This window comes from Cucurbita moschata, unplaced genomic scaffold, assembly GCF_002738365.1.
Source record: "Cucurbita moschata cultivar Rifu unplaced genomic scaffold, Cmos_1.0 Cmo_Scf00025, whole genome shotgun sequence".
Taxonomy (NCBI): Eukaryota; Viridiplantae; Streptophyta; class Magnoliopsida; order Cucurbitales; family Cucurbitaceae; genus Cucurbita; species Cucurbita moschata.
The window spans coordinates 3,287,094-3,312,094 of NW_019268541.1; the positions used below are offsets into that span (position 1 = coordinate 3,287,094).

Here is a 25,001-nt window from a genome sequence, read left to right on the forward strand (position 1 = left end):
AAAAAAAAAAAAAAAAAAAACAAAAGAGAAATTTTAGGAAAGAAAAGAAAATTAGAATCGTTTGAAAATGGAAAGTACTGTTTAGGTGGCACGGTAAACAGAATTAAAATATAACATAAAGTTAGAGAATGAGAATGAAAGATATGAGAAATTATTATATTTGTATCTATAGGATATAACATTAAATGTTGAACTATCTAAGCCGCTTGAAATATTAATAATATTGATATATCTTTAATTTAAGTTTAAGTTTTATTATTCTATATAATGTAGAAGCAATGAAAACATGGAACTCGATTTTTATTGAGGCCGTTTAGAGCCGTATTTTATACTGTTAGTCGGATTATTAATTAAAATGTGAAATACTAACAAAAGGTGACGAACGATGCGATAAGAATCAAACCTTAGCAACCTTTGGAGCAGCTCTCGAAGAACGGGAGCTTACGTTAATTAAATTAGGGAATACTTCGGCTATGGCCAACCAGGTAAGTGGCCTTACTATAGGATAGGCTAAAAATTGTATGAGTTATGATGATGTATGAACTATGTTGTACGATGCGGTATATGACTTATGATGATGTATGATGTATGACTTATGATGATGTATGAGTTATGATGATATGTGGGTTATGATATCTGATGATGTGCTCAGTGTATATATATATATATATATATATTTTGATGAATGTCATACTTGATATGTTTGATGCACTTTGTGGCAATATGTCTGATGCACTTTGTGGCAATATGATGAGAAGGAAGTATTACCAGGCCTTGAACAAATTGAAGAAATTCTTCGACAGAACATGGGGGACCAAACTGTACACATTTGCTCAAGTGCTGATGTGCCTAAAGATTCAAGTGACACTAGTGTTTGTGAGCAAGAAGTGACTCAACAAAGCGAACCTAGTGAAAATGAAATGACACCTCAACAACTCATACATTTAGAAATAATCCTAAAGCCAAATCCAGAGTATGCCAACGCAGTAGAAGACGAAGTTAATGAGCCGGAGACATATGAAGAAGCATCACAAAACTCAGCTTGGCAGAAAGCGATGGAGGAAGAAATTATAGCCCTGGAACAGAATCAAACTTGAAAATTAGTGCCAAGACTAAGAGATACCAAACTCATCTCTTGCAAGTGGGCTTACGAAATAATGTGTCTCTCAGATGGATCAATCGAAAGATACAATACTCAACCCATAGCTCAAGGATTTTGTCAACAATATGGACTAGACTATGATGAAACGTTTAGTCCAGTGGCAAAGATCATTATCGTATAAGTTCCTCCAGTACTTGCGGTAAATAAAGATTGAAAATTATGGCAGATGGATATGAATAATGCTCTCTTGCATGGAGAGTTAAACAGAGAGTTCTACATGGACCAACCGAAGAAATTCAAAAATGAAGTTGGAGTCATTGATCAATATATGCAAAATCCAAAGAAGCCTCATTTGGATGCGGCTCGATGGACCTTGAGATATGTCAAAGGCACAATCAATTACGATCGTTTATACAAAAGAAGCGAAGACTGGAAGCTAGCTGGATATAGTGATGTCGACTATGCAGGAGACCACGATACCCGAAGATCAATCACTGGGTATGTGTTCAAGCTCAGTTCAAGAACAATTTTTTGGTGTAACAAAAGACAACCAACAGTATCATTGTCAACTAGAGAAGCAGAGTACAGAGTAGCAACTGGAGAAGCTTAGGAAAATACACGGTTAAAAGTTTTGATGGAAGATTGGCACCAGGAAATTGAGTATCCAATACCACTTCATTGCAACAATCAATCTGCGATTCGCCTAGCAGAAAATTTAGTGTTTCATGCTAGAACAAAGGATGTGCAGGTACACTCCCATTTCATTAGAGAGAGTCTTGAAGGAAGAAATTGAGATGCAGCAGATCAAGACAGATGATCAAGTGGCAGACTTGTTTACAAAATGGCTGAATACTGGCAAACATGAGAGTTTTCGCTGTCAGCTCAACATGGTGCAGTGAATTAGGACTAGTGTTGAGGGGGAGTGTTAAAATATCATCACTTACCCAATAGGGTCAAGCCCAGCCATTGTATGAGTAATTATATTTATGATTTAGGATTTTAGGAATAAATGTAGAAAATGATTTAGGGATTTCAGGAATGAAGTTAGGAAAATGATCTAGGTATTTTAGGAAAAACACTGAGAAATGTTAGGAATAGATTGACTTCCGAGTATAAATACTCCTCCACCTACTACTTAGTTCATCATCCCAAGAAATCCCAAACAATACAGAGTAGTAGTTTCTACAAAGTGTTTTGTAAATCTCTTCTCGATTGGTCTTAATAAAGTGTGCGAGTGTTTCCCACAGAGAGTTGTGTTCAACACGTAAATCTCTAAAACTATATTTAGTACACACAAACACTATGATGTGTTTCTTCGTTCTCTGTATTCTTTCTTGTTTATTCATTCTCTGTATTCTCTCTTGTTTGTTCATTTTCTGTATTCTCTATTCTCTCTTGTTTCTTCATTCTCTGTATTCTCTCTTGTTTCTTATTTTCTTTCGACCTGAATTCATTGAAGTCTCTGTATTCTTTCTCTCGACCTGAATTCATCGAAGTCTTTGTATTCTCTCTCTCGACCTGAATTTATTGAAGTCTCTGTATTCTCTCTCTCGACCTGAATTCATCGAAATCTCTATATTCTCTCTCTCAACCTGAATTCATCGAAGTCTCTGTATTCTCTCTCTCGACCTAAATTCATCGAAGTCTCTGTATTCTCTCTCTCGACCTGAATTCATCGAAGTCACTGTATTCTCTCTCAACCATAATTCATCAAAGTCTCTCTTGTTTCTTATTCTACATACCTGAATTGATCTTAAAAGCCAATATTCCTCCTTGAATTTTCTCTCTCTGGTTCTTTATGTTCATCTTGATCGAGAGTGCGATGTTATGCTATCCTACTTTAAATTTCTAAAATAAAGTTTCAATATTTGTCCCTTTATACATAAATTAGAGTTGCCCATATCGATATTAATATCATAAAGTTGGATTACATGGCCAATACAAACTAGTAGTTCATATACAATCATAATTTTATTCCGTATGTTTCAAGATAGATACATAGAAGCTTATTTAGTGCTGCAGCACCTGGTTGTCCATGATCAAGCTTTTGGTTCTGCGGCTTTGCGGGGGAGGCAATTTGACATCAGTGGCAACACCAATGGCTTGAAGAAACCTAATAGCGTACCAACTAGTGTCGACCTGCCACCATTCAAATCCATGCCTAGCTGAGTAAGGAAAGGCATGGTGGTTATTATGCCAACCTTCTCCAAAGCTAATCAAACTCATCAACCTACAACACAACAAGAATCAATTATTGTACATACCAAAACCCTAATGCTTTGTTTAAGAACAAGTTGAGTTCGTGTTTGGTAAATTTCTACTACAAAAGAAAGGTTAAAATATTTCAAAGCTTACTAATTCAATAATGCCTACTTACCCGTTGTTTCTGGACGAATCATTTGTCTTCCATTGTCGTTTTCCGAATCTATGGCATATTGTGTTTACCATTAATGATAGATGTAACACTAGTACGGTTCGCACACCCTACATGATCAAATAAAATTATGTGTTTAATTTTGTATCTTATAAGTTCTTAACATATTTGATATTTATTATTTAAATTCACACATATGTTAGATACAAAATATAAAGTTTAGAGATCGGTTTGATAAAAAAATTAAATGTGCTTTATTAAAATACAAATAATGATCTTGTAACAGCCTAAGCCCATCGGCAACAGATGTTGTCTTTTTAGGGTTTTCGGTTTCGAGCTTCCTCCAAGGTTTTTAAAACGTGTCCGATAGACTATGGGATCTCACAATAAAGAACTTGTAACAGCCCACCATCAGCAGCAGATATTGTTATCTTTGGACTTTGTCTTTTGAGCTTCTCCCAAGATTTTTAAAATGTGTTTGCTAGGGTGTGGGATCTCACAATAAACAACTTGTAACAGCCCAAGCCTACCATTAGCAGATATTGTCCTCTTTAAACTTTCCCTTTCGAGCTTTCGCCCAAAGTTTTTAAAGCGTGTCTGCTAGGGTGTAGGATCTCACAATCAACCCTAATACCATTTGTAACAACCGGGTTTTTAAAACACGTATGCTAGGATGTGGGATCTCACAATCCACCCCGATACCATTTGTAACAACCCAAGTCCACCGCTAATAGATATTGCCCTCTTTGGGTTTTCTCCTTCGTATTTCCCCTCAAGATTTTTAAAATGCGTCTGCTAGAGAGAGGTTTCCATACCCTTACAAAGAATGTTTTGTTCTCCTTCCCAATCGATGTGAAACCTCACCGATCTTATAGACAAAAACTTTAAAGTGTACGAACTTAATAAGTGTTTCAAAAGTTTATAAGTTTATTAGACATAAACTATTTGACCCTTTTTAAAATTCAAGTGCCTATTGGACTATAAAAGCTGAACTTGAAATTCATTGATAAAAATATAAGATTTCGAAATTTCACGATGAAATGAGAGCGTTTCTATACGTACCATTCCCCATACAAGAAAAGGCATTCCTCCAACAACATACAACAAGATTGCAAGACCAATTGGATGAAGAAGATATGTTTTGTGAATAAACTTGTAGAAGCTTTGATTCTCCAAGTCGCCAACATTATCTCGTTTCACAAACTCCCTAATCATTAAAAATATGTTCTTTTCTATCCCTTCAAGAATAAATAAGTACCTTGGACCAACTCTTTTAGTTGAAGCAAAGTAATTAGAAAGCCACAAGAACCTTCGAGGAGTGCGTTGGGGATCTTTTTCGGTGTCGGCTACCTGGTGGTGATACCTGTGCATACTTACCCAATTGATCGGATCACCCTATAAAAAACAACGAAAAACTTCAAAACATAATAAATATTTTACCATGCTTAAGAATCTATCATTTAATTTACCAGGAGTGTGTGAGCTCCACATAAAGCAAACAAATACTCGAGCCATTTCGGAAGCTTGAAACTCCGGTGGGAAAGATTTCTATGATACGAGAGAGTTATGCCGAAGAAACCGGTGATAAAATGTAATGCCAAAGCAATCCGAAGCACTCTCGAATTGACTTGAAATGGTGCAAAAATACAAAGCACATGCATAAGAAAAATAAAAATGGCCTTTTGTTTGTCTATCTTAGCCCATTCTTCCTTCCCCGATGATCTTCGAGGCTTTGCTGTGTACATTGGTTCTAATAGCACTGCCTTGTTCTTGTTCTCTACCTAATAAATATGTATTTATATTGCATTTTAAGTCTCAACATAACTATTTTAAATTCTTGTAATTACTAAACTCGAGGATACACAACTAGTTAAAGCTATATATCTTAGATCAGAAAGTAGGAGGTTTGAATCTTTCAAGAACAAAAAAAAAAAGAATTAAATTGGATTAATTTAAACTTTAATTGGGATTTAATTGAACTAATTGAATGGTTGTTTATTATTTAATTTGCGTAAATTAGATTAAAGATGATTAAATTTTATAAATGATGGATGAGATGTTCTTCATTTAAGTTTCAAAATCATAAAGTTTGGAATTCCCCTTAGAAAATTCTATTGAGAATTTGTGTTGGAAGTTAGAAAAGTGTTGGACCTATTTTGTTTTTTTTGCATTACGGTCAAAAATAATTTTGTGGTAATTACACGTTGTGTACTTGAGTAATTAACAACTAAAGTCACAAAAAGGGTACGATCCACGTCATTCTACCTTCGGTGGAGGATCAGAATGTTGTTTTACGTCATTACAGTAGTCCATAATTTTGGAAATGATCAACAACATATGGGTGAGTGGATAGTGGCTTTATATGCGAGTTACGGTCAGGGTCAAGGTCAAGATAGGCGATCCTAATTTAAGTTAGTTCGTGAGCAAGTTACCCCATTTTGAAAAGAAATCAATTAATTTTTCTTGTTGTTGTAATGTATGTGTACACATTTCTAATTTTGATAGAGAAGTGCCTTACACATTCAGGTAAAGGTTAAGTTAGGTCGTGACGCATAAATAGGCCTCTAAAGTTTAACCGTTTCTAAAATAGCTTTCCATTTAATTGGGTTTGTGTTAGAGAAGTGTTAGTTTATGGACATTAAAGAGATTGTGGATTGATGAGGTTTTAAGAAGTTAGTTCTAAATTTGAATTTTTACCTTCATTAATGATGCATTTAATTTGGTCATTACACCATCATTTTGCTTTTTGATTTATTCTTTCTAATATGGGTTTGATTGGAGAAAGGTACACGAGGATTAAACTAAAATTCAAAACATATTATAAATTTTTGAAAAACATTGAACAATGAGAGAATAATCTATTTTATGCAATACTCGTCTATCCGAGCAATAACTTTGTAGATACTGTTTAAAAGATTGATCGTTTGATCTCGATTATACTTTTTCAACCGTGCAGCGTTGTGATCTTAACACACTCACGACAAGCTTGGAAGGAAACCCAAGTTCTATTATTCATTTTTTTGTCCGACTTTGTGGCTTTATCGGACCTTAGCTGAGGTTTGTCTTTGCCAACCAAACATCACTTGTTCGAAATCCTAACTTGTTCAGCTACACATGCTAGCTGCGCGTACATGTTCAATCGTCTACGATACAACCGACTTGCCTCTACACTAGGCCAAGTCATTCCGTTCGACTTTGTTATTGGAATATATTTTATATAATCGTAATCAATTAGGATTTTATATTTGATATATTTTATTTTATCTTCCGACTTTGTTAGTAAAATATTTTCTCTTATTTTTTTTATTTAGTTTGTAGTTTGTATTCTATTTATACGTTGTGAACATTAATGAAAATCGGACATAGCTCAAGATGTTCGTATTTTAAAATTTCGGATGTTTGATTTAACACATTCTTATTACATTCATCATTTTTAACATGGGAGTGATGAATATAATAAAGATGTATTAAATAAACATCTGAACTTTTGAAGCTGGGTTTGGCTGATTCCGCCATGAAGGAAATTTTGATATTTAAGAATACGTAGATCGGTGTTCCCCTTGAATCACTTGATAGGTTTATGTGCATGAGCTACTCTATGCATCAAGTGATTCAAGGGGAACACTGATCTTGGTGTTTTTAAATATCAAGATTTCCTTCATGGCGGAATCAACCAAATTCAGCTTCAAAACTTCGGAGGTTTATTTAACACATCCTTATTATATTCATCGCTCTCATACATTGTTATGAATGATAAATATAATTTCGGATATGTTTCTTAACACTTGTCTCTAATCCGGGTCAAGATCTCTTAATGCAATGTTGTATCCCATCGTCTCATCTTGGTTCTCAATTAACATGACTCATATGTCTTGACACCATCCAAGTCATGGGGTGTTGTCGACTATCGCAACTCACTCGATCACGCCATCGAGAATGGGCCCATATGTCGTTCATAATATTGGGACATCCGAACATCAATTAATCTAGGTTCTATCCCGGCATGGGCCCATATCTCCTATCCATACTATTATTAAACTAAAAAAATTAATGATATTTAATTCAACTTAATTACAATTAATTATGCTATTAGCTACAAAATAGACTCTATATTCTTATTATCTTAATTATAGTTGTTTTTAAAAGCAAATTAATTATCATTTATAAGTAGCGGTTAACTTATCATGACATATATCTCAATTAAAAGGTCTGAGCGATCATATTCACTTGTTAAACTAAAAAAAAAAAATTTAATTTAAAGTTTTTATTAACAACTACTACTAATATGTATGTTCGTGAAAGATGAAAGATTCGATTCACATATTCATATTATTAAACTAAAAAATGATAAAATAATATATGAATGGACGTTTATTTATTTCATTTTTCTTCAAAACTTCGTTGATTCTTCGATAAGATCAACCATTTGGTACACGTACACAACCTTTTCACACTGACAATACGTAGAAATTACTCTACTTTGCTTTTTTTTTTTTGTGATTGTTTGGGATGAAAAATGGGGCCAGACGATTTTTTCTTAAAATATCTAAACATTTATCCGTAAAATACTAGATATCTTTGTTCTTAAGATACGTGTAAATCTTTGTTCTTGAAATACATAAATCATTTTCCTAAAATATATAGACAATGGACTCATACAATTATTGGGTGTGACCGGCTAGTGATGATATTTTAACACTCCCACTTAGCACTAGTCCTCATTCACCGTACCACATTGAGTTTACAGTGAAAACCCTCATATTTATAGGTATTCAATCTTTTTGTAAACAAGTCTGCCACTTGGTCATCTTCTTAGTTCAAGACTTTCTCTCTAATAAAATGGTAGTGCATCTTCACATGCTTTGTTCTAGTATTACACATTGAATTGTCTAGTAGTTGAGCTTCAAATTGGTTGTTACAATGAAGTGGTATTGGATGGTAAACTTTCTGGTGCAAATCCTTCATTAAGAGTTTTAGCCACGCACTTTCTCAAGCTGCTTCAGTCGTTATTCTGTAATCTGTTTTTGTAGTTGATAATGGTGATGTTAGTTATCCTTTGTTGCACCAAAAAATTGTTCCCGAATTTAGCTTGAACACATATTCAGTGGTTGATCTTGGAGTATCGTGGTATCCATCATAGTTAGCTTCATAGTATCCAACTAGCTTGCAATATTTGCTTCTTTTGTACAAAAGATTGTAGTCAATTGTACCTTTGACATATCTTAGAATCATCGAATCGCATCCAAATGAGACTTCTTTGGACTTTGCATGACCGACTCATGATACCTATTATATTCTTAAAACCCTTTGTTAGGTTCATGTAGATCTTCCAGTCCAACTCTTCGTTCAAGAAAGCATTCTTCACATCCATTTGCCGTAATTTCTAATTATTATTTCTTGCGGACGCTAGTTGGACTCGTACGGGAGTGATCTTCGCAACTAGACTAAACGTTTCATCATAGCGTAGTCAATATTATTGAGAGAACCTTCGAGCTATAGGTTGAGCCTTGTATCTCTTGATTGATTCATATAGGAGACTTTATTTTATAAACTCTCTTGTAAAAGATGGATTTGACATCTCCAAGTTTGACACTAGTTTTCAGGTTTGATTTTTATTCAGGACTATAATTTCTTTCTCCATCCCATTTTGCAAGCCGATTTTTGTGATATTTTTTCATACGTCTCTGACTCTTTAACTCAGTTTTCTATAATACATGCATTGACATAATTAAGATTCGACTTTTAGATTCTTTCTGACCGTCTAAGTTGTGGAGGTGACATTTCCTTTTCACCGAGTTTACTTGATTGAGTCACTTCTTGCTCACCAGCATCAGTATCACTTGGATCTTTAGGTGCATTAACATTTGACCAAATGTGTGCAGTTTGATCCTCCGTGTTTTATGGTTGAATTTTTTCAATGTTGTTCGAGTCTGGTAAGACTGTCTTCTCCGAAGACCACCATACTTCCGCTGCGCCACTTTGATTGCACAAGTTTTGGCAATATTTTTCGGGTTTGATTTTGCTCAAAGGCTATAATTTCTTCCTCCATCCCCTTTTACCAGGTCGAGTTTTGTGATGTTTCTTCATACGTCTCTGACTCTTTAACTCCATTTTCTATAATAACTACATTGACATACTTAAGATTTGACTTTCAAATTTTTTCTGACCGTCTAAGTTGTTGTGGTAGCCTTTTCTTTTCACTGATTTCACTTGGTTGAGTCACTTCTTGCTCAGTAACATCAATATGACTTGGATCTTTAGGCGCATCAATATTTGACCAAATATGTGCAGTTTGATCCTTCGTATTTGGTAGAATTTCTTCAATGTTGTTCGAGTATGGTAAGAATGTCTTCTTCGAATATTACCTCACTTCTGCTACGCCACTCTGATTGTCAATTGATGGTTTGAGCATCCTGAATCATTGACTCAATCACTCTAGTAACTTATATGCTTTCTCGTCATTGTCATGAGCCCTAGCTTATCTTCATCGAAGGCACACAGTACTCTGCTTCTCATTCATCCTCCATCTCTATTTTGGAGGTTGCCGCATTGCTTTCGAAAAACTTTTTCTTGGACCAACATTCCTTGAATTTTTTACCCTTCTTTCCACAATGGTAGAAAATACCTTCAAATCTCTTCCCTTAAGAAGTCTTGTTGTCATCCTTCTGAGTTCAACCAGGTTGTGCGGTTTCTTGGTGACTTCTTCCTTTGTTACCATTTTTGTATCCACGCGGCTTATTGTTGCATCGACTTTTACCTGTGTAAAGTACTTCTTCTTCACTCTTCAGCATGATGCCTCCCATATGCTTAGTCATCGCTTCTTAGCTAGCTAACAAATTTTGAAACTTTATAAGTGAGTGTTAAGCAAACTTCTTCAATGATGAATTTCGGATCTAGTTCATTAATTTGTCGACTGATCGACTTGACCCTATGGAAGTACTGAGCAATCATCATGTCACATTGTGAAATTGATAACAGTTCGTTCTCCAGAAGTTATTGTATTATTCTTCTTGGAGAAAAGCATCATGAACTTGTCCCATACTTTTTTTGGTGTCTTGTCATCCCAAATGTTCTCCAACATCTCTTCTTGGGACCTATCTCTATCTCTTCAAGGGGTGGCCTCTAGTCTTGGACAACTATGGATATGTAGTACTTCTCTACAAACGACCCATACGTGTGAGTGTGAATCCCCAGGTGAGCTCGCACACCCCCTGGACCCTTTCTGGTCAAGCTAATCTGTAGCGACGTTCGAAGGTCAGCGGAACAACCTCATCATAACATTGTGCGCGTCCTCACTCATCATCTCTAGGGGAAGTAGCCTTATGCTTATGAACATACAACATGCATGAGGTCTCTCTAATTCCCATCATAACGTCTCTTCTGACACAATCCTCTAGTCTCATCTCTTTGTTACATAAGTAACACATGCTATTTTGATATTTATATTAACATCATTTCCCTGCTTTTTGGGTTGCGTCTTATGTCGATCTATCGACATGATGCAATATAGCACTCATCATCATACAACATGTTCAATATGGAAAACATCGTCATATTAAGATAAACATCATGCAATCATCATACTCATCATATTGCCATCATGTACATCAAGCATATCAAGTCCCCCATGCATCGTAACATATATATTACGCACATCATCATGCATCATAACTCAAGCATCGTAACTCATACATCATCATATACTAGTATACGACATCATATGACGCCGCTCATACAACATCATCACTCATACATCATCATAGCTCATACATCATCATATACTAGTATACAACACCATATGATACCGTTCATACATCATCATAACTGAGAATGTTTGCTTAATCCACCTCACCTAGATAGTGCGAAAGTTATCTTGTTTATAATCAAATAAATTACAAGAATATGGAAAGAGCAACAAACAGAAATAACAATAAATGGAAAGATAGCTATGGTAAAAAGGCAAATATCTAGCCTTATAATAAAATATCAAATGTGATATATATGGTAAACTATAATTTATTACTAAATATCTTTAACAATGACAATAACTCATACATAGCTCATACATCATAAATTGTAACTCATAAAATTTCTAACCTATCATATAGTAAGGCCACTTACTTGGTTGGCCTTACCCGAGTTCTCCTAATTATGCTAAACGTAAGCTCTCGTTCCTTGAGAGCTGCTCCAAACATTGTCAGGATTTGTTTTTTATCAGATCGTTCGCCACCTTCCGTTAGTATTTCACAATTAAATTAACAATTAATTAATAAACGTGAAATACGGCCCCAAGATGACCTCAATTACCTTACTCTGGGCTGAAAACAGGTATGGAGGGTCATAACCATAGAAATTGGGCTAAAATTGAAAAAATGAGCCGATTAGCCGCCAAGAGCCACCGCCAGTCGTTGGAGCCGCCGCTGCGCCATCCAAGCCGCTCAAGCCCAAGGGCTGCTTGCACCGCAGCTTGACATGTGGCGACATCTGAGAGGGTTGCGACAGCACCGCGTATCAGGTCGAGGCGTGGGTCGGCTCGCGGGTTGAGTCGATTCGATTTTGCTTCTGTCTGGGCTATCGGGCTGGTCACAATTTTGGGCTTACTGGGGCGACATAAGTGGGTCTCATCTCTGGGGTTTGCAGGCGAATTCAGGTAAGTTTAAACCCAATGACAAGTGTCCCAAATAATGGCCTCCCGTTTCACAAACTTCCATTCAAATGACTTCGCTACTTTTGGGAAGGCCTATTCCCAAGGAAATAAAGTTGTACTCCAAGATTTTAAAGTTTGGAACCCTAACTAAGTTGGAGCGTAAGGAAAATTGAAGAGGGCAATATCCCATAAGTTCCAAAGAATATGTTATGACATCATGATATATTGAACGATTCATGCATTTATCAGGATGGGTTCATAATTCATGAGAGCTTTTATGTCATCACCTACACCTTAAGAAATTAAGAACTCTAGAAATTTATAGGATACTTTAAGATCGAGAACCAAGGGAAATACCAACACAAGCCCTACATCTAGTATGATAAGAAGAATGCTACGCGCCACTCAAGGATAATGGACCAAGGACCTTAGGCTCAAGAGTTCAAGAAACTCCTAGACCTCCTATGATACAACATTCTCATGACTCATACTACATCGCTTGTAACGTAGGAAGCTTTGGATGTAGGTTTTCCAACATGCTACTTAAAACATAAGAAGTCTTGAGTGTAGGTATTAGATTATACCGCTTGGAACGCATGAAGCCTTGGGCATAGGTTTTCTGACCATATTGGAGGGAATGCATGAAGCCTTGGCGGGTTCAAACTACATCACTTGGAATGTATGAAGCCTTGGACGTAGGTTTTCAGACTGTAGGTATTTAGACTATGCCGCTTGGAACGTATAAAACCTTGGCCATAGGGTTTCTGACCGTATAGTAGGGAACACATGAAGTCCTAGATGTAGGTTCAGACTACGTCGCTTGGAACGCATGAAGCCTCGGACGTAGATTAAGAATGTGTTGGTTGGAACGTATGAAGCCTCAGACATAGGTTGTCAAGTGCATGACTTATACCGTAAATCCTAGGGAGAGTGACTTGGAGAAAAAAAAAATGAGAACAAGAATATAGAAAATAACCAAGAATGAGACAATGGTAAAGATCTAAAACATGGGTTAAGATTCAAGTTCTGAAGAGAAGAACCCATAACCATAATACTAAGACCCTTAGATCAGAACTGAGGTTGAGATCTCAAAATCGAGGACCAAGGTCCTTAGGCTAGATCATGACAAGAAAGTACTTGCAACAAGAACCATAACAAGTAAAGAAGAAGTGTGGTACCCTAGTATAGCAAGGACACGATTAAGAGCCTATAAGTAGACTACTTACTAAGTCTTTGTACTCACTCCATGTTTTTCATGTTTTTTAGGTAAATAAGAAGTAGGTCGAGATTGGGACGGACTCTGGAATAGGTGCTATACAAAACTAATCATTTTCAGCTACTTAAATTACCAAGTCCAATGTAATCAAACTTTAACCTGAATTTGTAAATAAAATATATTTATGTTTTATTTTAAATGTGAAAAATTTCACCATCCATTTTTTCATGTCTTTTCATGTTTTTTAAGTTTTTAACAAGCCTCGGCTTGTGAAAAATCGGGTCATGACATCTCTATCTTTCCCTCCAATTAGGACTGACGCAGTTGTCACCGATCCTTTTACCTCCAAATTGATGCTCTTTTTCCCTCCAATTAGGAAGGAATGCTGTGTTTTCATGTGTATACACTTCTTCTTCATCCTAAAAGTGAAGTTACTTACTAAGTATTTATAATATTCAATATTTTACATAATGTTTTCTAGAGTAACAGAATCCTACGTGACAGACGGTGATTCCTACACCAGTCATGGGCAATCGCGATAGAATTAGCTTCCGAAAAGTTCACATTTTAAATACTTTAGTCAAGAAGTTAGAACATTAGGTAAGTTATTCATGTATTCTTGTTGAACCATGATCAAAGGAATGAAACAGACATAAGACTTAGTATCTATGATAATATAAAGAATTCTTTGAAGTACCTAGCTTAGTTAGTATGATTAAGAAGGATGTCAAAATCGTTCAAAAGGAGACTAAGAGTTAAATACGAGCAAGGAGTGCCAACACGTGAGGATTTTGTGTTAAAGACTTGTTGGTTATTTTTCAAATTTTAAGTATTTAAGTTGAAAAATGAAAAAATATTGCTATGAATTTCACTCCATGATTTCAAAAGAAGATAGAAAGGTGGAATCGAAATTTGTAGAACAGATCGAACCCACGTCCACGATGCTAGGAGTGGCAAGGGGGGCAAAAAAAAATTGGAGGAAAGATGCGTGTCAACCACCGAGTCTGAAATGGTGGCCCGAGTGACTGTACCAGACGTCCGCTTGTGCTACTCAAGTGTGGGAATGGGTGCGGTTGTTTGAAGGAAATGCATGTGGCGAGTTGCTTTTTCCCATGACATTAGAAGTAAACACGCGTGTAGGAACAGTGTGATTCATGTTTGATTATGGTGCCTATGTATCTATCTATCCCGTTGTTTATGCCTTGCGAGACACCATGGTATATCATGTATGATATACATGAATTAAGGAATTTACGTCATGATAAATATACTATGCATCCGATGGAACAAACATGAGGATGGTCGATCGAAATTTTCTAAGTTCTAGTTGATGACGACGTGGGAGTCGAACCCACGACTTTCTGATCCGAAGTCAGACGCGCTAATCCACTGCGCTATGCGGTCCTTTTTGAAAGTTCATGCATATACATTAACATATATATATCTTTACACTCTTCAGATCCCTTAGATTAGAATGTATAAGTTTAAAGTGTTCTTGGTCTTCATTCATAGCGGTAACAACTCTAAAAATAAAATTAAAATAATAATAAATAGATAAATAAATAAATTATAATAATTAAAAAAAACAAAATGAATGAATTAATTAATTAAGAGGAGAGGGAGAGAAATCACTCTAGAATAGTTATGTAAATCACACCAAAGAATTGATTAAAAGAAAATTTGCTTGGCAAAAAATATAGGTAAACAGATTTAAAAGATAAGGTAAGTTAAAAGAGAAAATATCTATTAAAAGGGACAATAGAACCGAGCAAGTAAAAAGTAAAAATTTACATAGTTAAAATAAATACAAAGGATGAGGAGGAAGCAAAGGAAAATGGAAAATTTAATAGAGTAAATACAAGATGAAAAACAAAAATCTAATAGAGAATACATAAAGCATTGTAAAATTTAAAGTGAAATTGTTGTCATGGTTCATATAGGTTGACTTGGATACAAAGGATAGATAAAATTGAACTTTCTAAGAGATAAAATTGGTAACGCCAGCCTAAGCTAATCAGGTAAGTGGTCTTACTATCGACATGGTTATATTTAATGTTGACACATGTCCCGTGGTTTTACACGTGTCATATATATTGATATGTGTGGATTGTTTGTGGATCGATATGCTTCTGATATGCTATGTATATGTTATAATATGTGAATTTTATGATAATAATTATGGTATGATGTGTTCAATGATATGTTTGAGATAAAATACGAGAATGATGCACAAAACCAAATGTAACGATAGGAGTAAGATACGTTCATGAAATGTTAAGGTTAGGTTACATGTCGAAGTGCTATGGATATGAGAAATTAATAAAAAGAATACGATTAGATTATGAGTAGAAAGATATAGGCTCATGATAGATGGATAGAACAGTTTTGACATAACTAAACTAAAAACATAGATTATTGAAATTTGAAGGGATAATATTATTGAATATGACTTTTATAACTTTACAATTAAAGCCGAATAGAAACTATTACAAATAACCCTAAATAGAAACTAACACAAATTTTGTAAACATATGGGATAAACAAATCTTTTAAATATCTAACAATACTCTAACTATTTTGACCTAATCAAATTCTTCTAACAATCCATACTTCAACTTGAAAAATTGGCACATCAAGTTCTTCATGCAACTTCCCAAATGCTTCTAATTTTAGAGGTTTTGTCAACAAATCAGCAAGATGATTTGGAGTATCACAAAATAATAAATTAACAGTTCCTTTTTTTCTGGGTAAGATTTTTAAGAAAGTGAAATCTTACTCTGATGTGTTTGGAACGTCCATGTAAAATTGGATTTTTGGATAGCTTAACAGTTGAAGTATTATCACACATTAGCTTTGTTCCTTCTATTTGAGAGTGACCAATCTCTTTGAGTATCCTCCTCATCCAAACAGCTTGACATGCACAGACACTAGCAGCGACAACTCAGCTTCTGTGGTTGATAAGGTGACTATCGACTGCTTAAGAAAACCAAGCTATTGCTCTCCACTCATCATAAACACAAAGCCTAAATTACTCTTGCTATCTTCCATGTCTCTGACATAGTCACTATCAGTAAATCCATTTTATCTTCCATGTCTCTGATATAGTCACTATCAGTAAATCCATTTAAATCACTAACTCCTCCCTTTCATACACCATAATCTATCGTACCTTTCAAGTACCATAAAACCCTTTTAGCTACTACAAAATGTTGTTGTATTGGACATGCAATAAAACAACTAATCAAACTTACAACAAACATGAGATCAAGACGAGTAGCTGTGCCAAATTGATTACAAAATTACAAACAGAATTGTCATTTTCTATGCCAAATTGATTAAAACTTCAGCAGCATACTTTCTTTTACATATAAAAATATCATCTAATCTTTGTATTACCTCTATTCCAAGAAAAAATCTCATCTGGTCTAAGTCAGTCATATCAAACTCTTTCTTCATGGAACGTTTAAATTCATCCAGTTATTTTTCATCATCTCTCGTAAATAAAAGATCATCAACATAAATGCTTATAATAAGAATTTTACCTCCCTCTTGATAAAGAGTGTTTGCTCACTGGATTTGCTTTTGAATCCTTCCTTGATGAAGTAGGATTCTATTCCACTAAACTAGGTTCTAGGTGCTTGTTTTAATCTGTAGAGAGCCTTTTGGAGTTTGTACACCATCTCCTCACTCCCCTTTTTCTCCTCACTCCCCTTTTTCTCATAGCCTTTACTAGAATCTACTAACCATACAGGTGGATGTCGATTTCTCCCATCCCTTATTGTCAAATCTGGTGCAACAGTTACTGGAAAGTTGTTTACAGCAACTGGTTCAATTGTTTCAGCAACTGATTCAGTCGTTTCTTTCGTGATTTTTCCTTCTTCGTTTTTAGCAACTGGTTCAATTGTTTCAGCAACCAGTTTAGTCATTTCATCTGTGATTCCTCCTCCTTCGGCTGTGTTCTTATCAATTTCAATGTGTTCCCCAGTCTAATTTTTCCATTGCTCTCCATTTACCTGTTTTTGAAAATGGAGTCCGATGTTGCTTGCTTTTCATACATGCATCACAGGTGGTGTTTGGAGCTCCAATTTGTGGCAGCCTTTCACCATGCTTTTGTGTTTCAAGGTGCACAAGCCTTTGTGGCCGAGATGACCATATCGATGGTGTCAAAGTGTTGACTGATCCATATTTGAAACTTGGAGGCATCTTTCTTCATTTGTTGTGGTGGATGGTTTAGTACCCAAAATAAACTGCCGATTTGCGCTCATAATTGACTCTGGTATTTTTCCTTTTTGTGGATGATAAATGCTACATACACAATCTTTAAACAACACTGCTACTTCTTTTTCTTGTAGTTGTCCAACGTTTAAGAGATTATTTTTGAGTTCAGGTACCCAATACACATTACTAATAGTGCAACGAACCCCATGCAAAGTTAATTTCACCGCACCCTTTCCCATAACTTTCGTACTTGTATTATTTCCAAGTTTGACAATGTGGGAAAATGTCTTGTCTAAGCTTGAGAACATACCTTCACTTGCACACATATGGTTTGAGAAACCAGAATCTAAGAACCAAGCATCACTCCTTTTTGCTTCATGTCTTTCCATATGAGCCATTAACAACATTCCATCCTTCTCTTCTAGCTCTGCATAATTCAATTCCTTATTCATCTTTGGACATTTGTATTTAAAATGACTTAAGTCACGACACCTATAACATTCAACAGTTGCTTTGTTGAAAGTTGATCTTCCTCTTCCACGTCATTTGCCCTTGTAAGTTCCTCTTCCTCCATTACTTATTTTCATTCGTCCTTCGACTTTTAGAACTTGCTCCTCTCCATTAATGCTGGATCTTCGAAATTTTTGTTCATGCACCACTGATGAACTTTGTAATTCATCAATGGGCATGTTATCAGCATCTTTGGATTCCTCAATAAATACTACAACATAAGTAAATTTTTCAGTCAGGCTACCATAATTTTTTCTACAATTTTCTTGTCTGGCATATCTTCTCCCTTGCTTCTCATGTTGTTGGAGATTATCATCACTCTTTCAAAATAATATGTGATACTTTCATCATTCTCCATCTCTAGGATCTCAAATTCTCTCCTTAATGCATTAAGAAGAGATTTCTTCATTTTTTAGTTCCCACCAAATTTTCACTTCATTGAGTCCCAAACAATCTTGGCTATACGACGATCCAAGATTTGTTCAAAGACAGTAAGATCAATTGCCTGGAAGAGGTAATGCTTCACTTGGTGATCTTTGAATCTAGCATCATCAAGGTGGCCCTTTTGTGTCTCAGTCAACATTGTTTCTTCCTCTGATTCTGAGAAACCAATCTCCACCACACTCCATAGACCTTTTGCTCTGAGCAAATTTTCCATTAGCTTACTCCAATGATCATAGTGACCATTGAAGTGAGAAATTTTCGTTAAAACTTTGTCTTCATTCATACTCTCTCTATTTGATCACTCAAAATTGCTGCTCGGATACAATTATTAGGTTTTGACATAACTAAGCCAGAAACATAAAAATTGAAGTTTGAAGTGATAATATGATTGAATACTGACTTGGTTCATAGCCTTACAAATAAGGCTAAATAGAAACTAACCACAAATCTGGTAAACAAATCTTGGAAACAAATCTATTAGTAAACAAATCTCGAAAATATTTAAACTAGATCCCTAAAAATACTCTAACTATTTTGACCTAATCAAATTCTTCTAACAAGAACGATAGCGTTAGAATATGTTCCTATGATATGTAACGTTATGATTGTGATAGGTATAAGAACGTTAAGGCTATGATAAGTTAGGAAACGATATGACCACAAAGTGTTTACAATATGATATGATTATGATACGACATGTGAACGACGGATATATATATATATATATATATATTCTTGTCATATGATATGAAATATGTTATTGTATGAGATATGTGATAAATTGACATGTTTATGATATGATATATTGTGATGCAATATGTTATGGTATGATATGTATATGATGAAATGTTATGTTAAAAGCATGGAACGTTCTGTTATGTCTCCTAAATTGTATGTATACAGAATGTTATGAATGACATGATATCACGATAAGTGACATGAAATTAACCCCGTTAGAATTATGCATGATATGAGAACTGAAAAATGAGAAATTATATGATATGAATGTAAAACGATAGCAGAGTTATATTTAATAATGTCGAAAATTGAAAAATATTGGGACCTCATGCATTATGTGTGTTCAGGGGGATACCCCTATTTCATCACGATGGTACGGACGTGTACACTAATGGGCAGAGATACGATCATTATGTTTTACATAATGCTGTCGTGACGGTTACTAATTCTAACAGGTGTCTGGCCTAAGGAGTTTTCAGAGTATGCTCACCCAACAAGGAAAGTGGTCTAGCGGTGTGCGAACTAACTGGTGAGTCCATACTCGCACGTATGTATAAAGAATGTTATGAGTGACATGATATCACGATAAGTGACATGATATCACGATAAGTGACATGAAATATAATCCCGTTAGAATTATGTATGATATAAGAACTGAAAAATGAGAAATGATATGATATGAATGTAAAACGATAGTGGGGTTATATTTAATAATGTTGAAAATGGAAAAATATTGGGACCTCATGCATTATGTGTGCTCATGCATTGGGGGATACCCTTATTTCATCACGATGGTACGGACTTGTACACTAATGGGCAAGGGTACGATCATTATGTTTTACATAATGCTGCCGTGACGGTTACTAATTTTAACGGGTGTCTGGCCTAAGGAGCTCCAGTGTATGCTCGCTCGACAAGGAAAGTGGTCCAGCAGTGTACGAACTGACTGGTGAATCCATACTCGCATGTATGGGTTGTGTGTAGAGTATATGATACACATCCAAGTTACCCGTTAGGACAGTACCTTTGGAAAATAGATTAAAAGGATATGTCCCGTCATTGCATTCGCATGTTCTTGCGTTTAACCCAAATAATGGGTCACTGACTCAGTATTTCTTTAAATACTCAAGCCACATGCTACTACATTTTTCAGGTTGAGGCAAGACATTTAGTATTTCTTTAAATACTCAAGCCACATGCTACTACATTTTTCAGGTTGAGGCAAGACATTCTTGTACAGCTAACGACAACATCGCAACTCAAGACCATGACACATGCATAAGGTAGTGGTATTTATTTTCTTAAACTTAGGCTAGAATATGATGTTTTTAATTTAAATGTTTATTTATTTTATTTAGCCTTTTGTTGCGTCGTTTTAAAGGTGTTTTAGAAATAAGTAAGTCCATGGCTGTGTTTTAAGATAAAGGCTACGTTTGATAGAATTTAAATGAAGTCTTTCCACATTCAATGTTCATGATATGTATACCGTAGCAATCTTAAATTAAGTATAAGATTTTGGATCGTTACAATAGTATTATCCAATAAAGGACAAATAATTATCTTTCATAAAGGGCAAGACTATAGACAAGTAAGTTCAGAGAATTATCTCAAGTTTATGTTAATCAAATTAACTTAATAAGACGAGAACTATTTTTAGGAGAAAACAACTGTCTTTTTATTCTTGATTCTATACTCATAAATATCTTATTATTTTTGGGGTGGCCAACGGTCGATTAATATAGTCGTTTGCCCATTTGATCGTGTTCAGCTAATTACAGGTTCAGGAATTGGTTAGGCGTGGAAATAACCAAAATATCCCTCTAGAGTTGACTTTTAATTTTCACTATTTTTTAATATATATTTTTTAAGTTTACTAGATTTTTTTATACTAATTGATGTGTTTTAACATGTCATAAAGACTTCCTGGTGTTGGCCTCGGGTGTTTTTAAGTTTTAGAGAATTATCTCTTAGATTATAAGTTATTATGGTATTGATTAACATGAAAGATATCCCCTTTCAATTAACCATGAGTTACTTTCACTTCTAATTTCAAGCTATAAATAGTAATTTATGTTGTTGCTTGAGTGTAAAGATTTTAGATATTAAAAATAAAGTTAGTATATTATGTTTATTAAGTCTGAGATTGTTCCTTTGCATTTATTGTGTTTAGATTTACATGCTAAAGTCATTCAAGTAGTGGATCAAACTAACTTGTGGAGTGATTTGAACCACAAGTTTAGAAATAAATTTTCTTTACTCTTAATCTTGATCATCAAAGTAATCTGTTCCAAAATTTTTCCTTGAGTTGATTCCTTATTATCTTTGTAGTTCTTGGATAATTTAGATCTAGAGATCTTGTTCTTTAACAAGGCTTTTAGATCTAATCCCAAAAATTTCATATCACTTAGTACCGTAGGTTCTAGGTCAGATGTTTCTTATTTTTCATTATGAAAATTTCTTATTCTTTTTTATTTTTTTCCTATTCTATCCCATCGTTACAAAAAAAAAAAAAAAAAAAAAAAATTTTATTTTTTTTTNAAAAAAAAAAAAAAAAAAAAAAAAAATTGTATTTTTTGTTATTCTTTTATTTTCTTGTCTTCTCCCCGTCTAAAATTTTGTACTTTCAAGAAAACTACTTTTTCTTGTCTATTTACGTTCTTTGCAACATGTCACAAAAGGAGATCAACTAAATCTATGTTTCATCAAGTACAAAGACTTTACGAGACAATATTGTTATTAATGATGTAGAGATTAATAGAGACAATATGCAATTATATGTTCCTCCATGTCCATTAGAGAATGAAAAGGAGAAAGAATGCAAGGAAGAAATATTTGACATGTGTATAGAGATTAAAGAGAAAGAGAGTTTTGTTACTAAATTTGTGAGGAGAATAATGTTTTATATACCAAAGGATAGATACACAAACATAACGCAAAAGGGCTTTCATTCTAATGGGAGCATTTAAACTAAGTGTACCTATTTTTTCTATTGAATTCTTGCATGAAATTCAAATGCTTATTGAAGATTCAATGGTTGATTCCAACTCGAGCCAACATCGAACTCATGGTAAAAATATATTACTCCGATTAATATTCTATTGTATTAATATGATATGATTCAAATGTATACCACTTTTGTTTATGATGATGTATTTGTTCTCATATATAACTATTTCGATTTTTACATATATAATTTGAATTTTCTAACTGTAATTTTTATAATATATTAATAAGTCCCTAAATTTTTTTATAATATATGTGAATATCGTCTTTTTGAAGGTTGCACTCATGAGAGGAGCGTTGGGGTTTGGGAAGACGGGTATGCTAATCCTAGGATTCATTGGTCCTTTAATAATAAGGTTTGTAGCATACTCACAAACACTACCACCTATTTTAGTTGTCGTGCACACTGTGTTCCACGTATCTAGTACACCCCTAACCCATATCATGTAGTTGAGTATGAGACTGCGAAGAGTCCGTTGGAATTTTGGCCACTAAGGTCAAGAGGTTGAGGAACAAGAAAATCGTCCTATTTAAGATTTTATGGAGGTTTTGTTGTAATGGCCTTGGTTAAGAGCAAAGTAAAAGAGATTGCGACAAAATAGCTCGTGGTGTGAAGAATCGGGTTTGACTTCGAGGCAAGAAATTAAGTTTCGGTTTAGAAGTTTTATAAAAAAAAAAAAAAAGTATCTTTCTATAGTGCGCTAAATGAAACGATCGATGCTATATATTTCTCGGAAGAAGCTGATATGAACCAAGAGACATCAATCATACAATATACTTCAATGAAGATGTGAAGAAAAGGTTGTCAAAATTATCAGAAGATGTTTCAATTCATGCTACATTGAAGAAGAATAAAGTTTGATTGTTGTAAATTTTGAGTGGGTTACAATTTAGAGTAATTTAGAGTTATTGTATTTTAAGACATTTTATTTACTTTAGGTTACATTTACATAATGGCTAATTATAGTCATTAAGTATGAATGTTACTGAGTTTCATTTTGAAGCTATATAAAGCCATGTATGTTATATTGGTAAGAAGACTTGGAAAATATAGTAAAAGGAGCATTTGTGCTTTTCTTTAGCCAATGGCTAAGTTTTTTTGCAACTCTATGTAGTTTAGATTGCGTGTAGAATCATTCAAGCTCGACATGATCAATCTTGCTTGTGGAGTGATTCGAATCTCAATCAAGTGTTCTTGTCTTGAGATATTTGATCAACAAGAATCATTGAAGCTAGATATGATCGATCTTGCTTCTAGAGTGAGTCGTCTCGGCCAGCGTGCAGGCCGCACCTCGCAGGCCGCACTCGGACACCACCCCTGGGCCCCATTCCCTTTCGGCCCAAATCGGAGGCATGCCCAGAAACCCTGCACCGGCAGTGTTCTTCGCAACCATCAGTTTCAGCTCCATCGGCGGCTCCGTGTGCTCCCGGCTCGGCTAGGTTCGGCTTGGCAATGCGGCTCGGTGGCGCGGCTTGGCGGCTCGACATCCGAATAGTTTACCGTTTCCTAGGTTTTCGACCCTTATGGAGCCATTCCCACCCTTGTTTCAACCATCTGAGGTCAGTATAACTCCATTTTGACAAAATAGCTAGCGATAGGGACGTACCTTAGTAGCTAGGCATGAGGGATAGTTATGAGAGGGCTCTAAGTGTATCATGTTATCTTATAGGAGGTAGTTAGGCGACGGAGTTAGCGTTGTGGGTGACTTCGGCCAAGGCCAAGGAGGTAAGTAACCTTACTGTTGGCGTTAGATATGTATGGATGTTGGTGCGTGCCCTGTGGCCCTTGCATGCACCGTGTGTGTTGTTGATGTATGCTAGGTTAGATGTTTCTTGCAGTGGAATATTATGTATGCCATGTTTATATATATGTTTCTTGCAGTGGAATGATATGTATGCCATGTTTATGTATGTGATTCTTGCAGTAAAATGGTATGTATGCCATGTTTATGTATATGACATTTGTGACACGGTTCGCTACCCTGTATGTATGAGATTGATTGACATGTCATGATTGTAATGAGAGCCCCGCATGCCATGAATGTGATGACTAGTATGCTACGATATGCTTACCCGATGTTTGACCCAGTTATGCTATGTAATGCGTGATGGTGTTAATATAACACATGCGGAAGCAATTTGGATCTTAGGCACTTTTAGAACATCAATTATTGTAAATCACTAGCATGTTCATAAGTATTAAAACTTAATGAGTTTAAATACTAACCTTTTGTAGTTCAAACTCCTTTTGCCTCACGAACCGGTTTCGAACCACCACTAGTGTCTTCTCCACTATCCTCCGGCCTTAGAACGGGATTGTGGAATCCGGTGAGTGACTAAACTTGGGAGGGATTTTGTATATGTGAAAGAGAGTGTTTGTGAGAAGTTTTTCTCAAGGTTTTTCATCAAGATGAAGAATCCCCTCCAAGTATCATGATCACTCTATTTAAAGAGTCAAGTTTGCATGTTCATGCAAACTTGAGATCACCAAATTTTGACACTTAAAATTCCACTCAAGAGTTTGGGATTATGTGGCAAGCATGCATGTTTGAGTTAACCAAATTTTGACACCCAAAATTCCACTCAAACTTGTGGGGTTTATTTGGCAAACATGCAAGTTTGGTTAAACCAAATTTTGACACCTCAAAATTCCACTAACATGGATTTTTCCATTAGATGAAAGTCAACATTTTGACTTTCTTCATTTTAATTCAACAATTAATTTGAATAATGAATTTCAAATTAAAGT

At 35.1% G+C, this 25,001-nt stretch overlaps 1 protein-coding gene, 1 long non-coding RNA gene and 1 other non-coding gene across 3 annotated transcripts in view; all 3 read right to left on the bottom strand.

Annotated features, from left to right (window-relative positions):
- Positions 1 to 3,053: 3,053 nt before the first annotated feature.
- LOC111461702 (palmitoyl-monogalactosyldiacylglycerol delta-7 desaturase, chloroplastic-like) lies at positions 3,054 to 5,234 on the bottom strand. The gene is made up of 4 exons (XM_023105318.1): positions 4,946 to 5,234; positions 4,539 to 4,871; positions 3,480 to 3,586; positions 3,054 to 3,332 (listed from the first exon to the last, which is right to left on the bottom strand). The coding sequence occupies exons 1-4, from the start codon at positions 5,219 to 5,221 to the stop codon at positions 3,113 to 3,115; spliced, it is 936 nt and encodes a 311-aa protein (XP_022961086.1). The 5' UTR covers positions 5,222 to 5,234; the 3' UTR covers positions 3,054 to 3,112.
- A 9,436-nt stretch (positions 5,235 to 14,670) lies between these two features.
- TRNAR-UCG lies at positions 14,671 to 14,743 on the bottom strand. Its single transcript has one exon. It is a non-coding gene; the product is annotated as a tRNA-Arg (tRNA).
- A 6,711-nt stretch (positions 14,744 to 21,454) lies between these two features.
- The window catches only part of LOC111461768, a 13,548-nt gene continuing 10,001 nt past the window's right edge, over positions 21,455 to 25,001 (bottom strand). The window contains exon 3 of the long non-coding RNA XR_002713642.1: positions 21,455 to 21,569. This is a non-coding gene — a long non-coding RNA (uncharacterized LOC111461768). The remainder of the gene's footprint in view (positions 21,570 to 25,001) is intronic.

Coding starts and splice junctions, on each gene's coding strand:
- LOC111461702 (XM_023105318.1), bottom strand. CDS start 5,221: ATGTACACAGCAAAGCCTCGAAGATCATCGGGGAAGGAAGAATGGGCT. Junction 4,872..4,945: donor GTGGAGCTCACACACTCCTG/GTAAATTAAATG, acceptor TGTTTTTTATAG/GGTGATCCGATCAATTGGGT. Junction 3,587..4,538: donor CTTTTCTTGTATGGGGAATG/GTACGTATAGAA, acceptor TTGATCATGTAG/GGTGTGCGAACCGTACTAGT.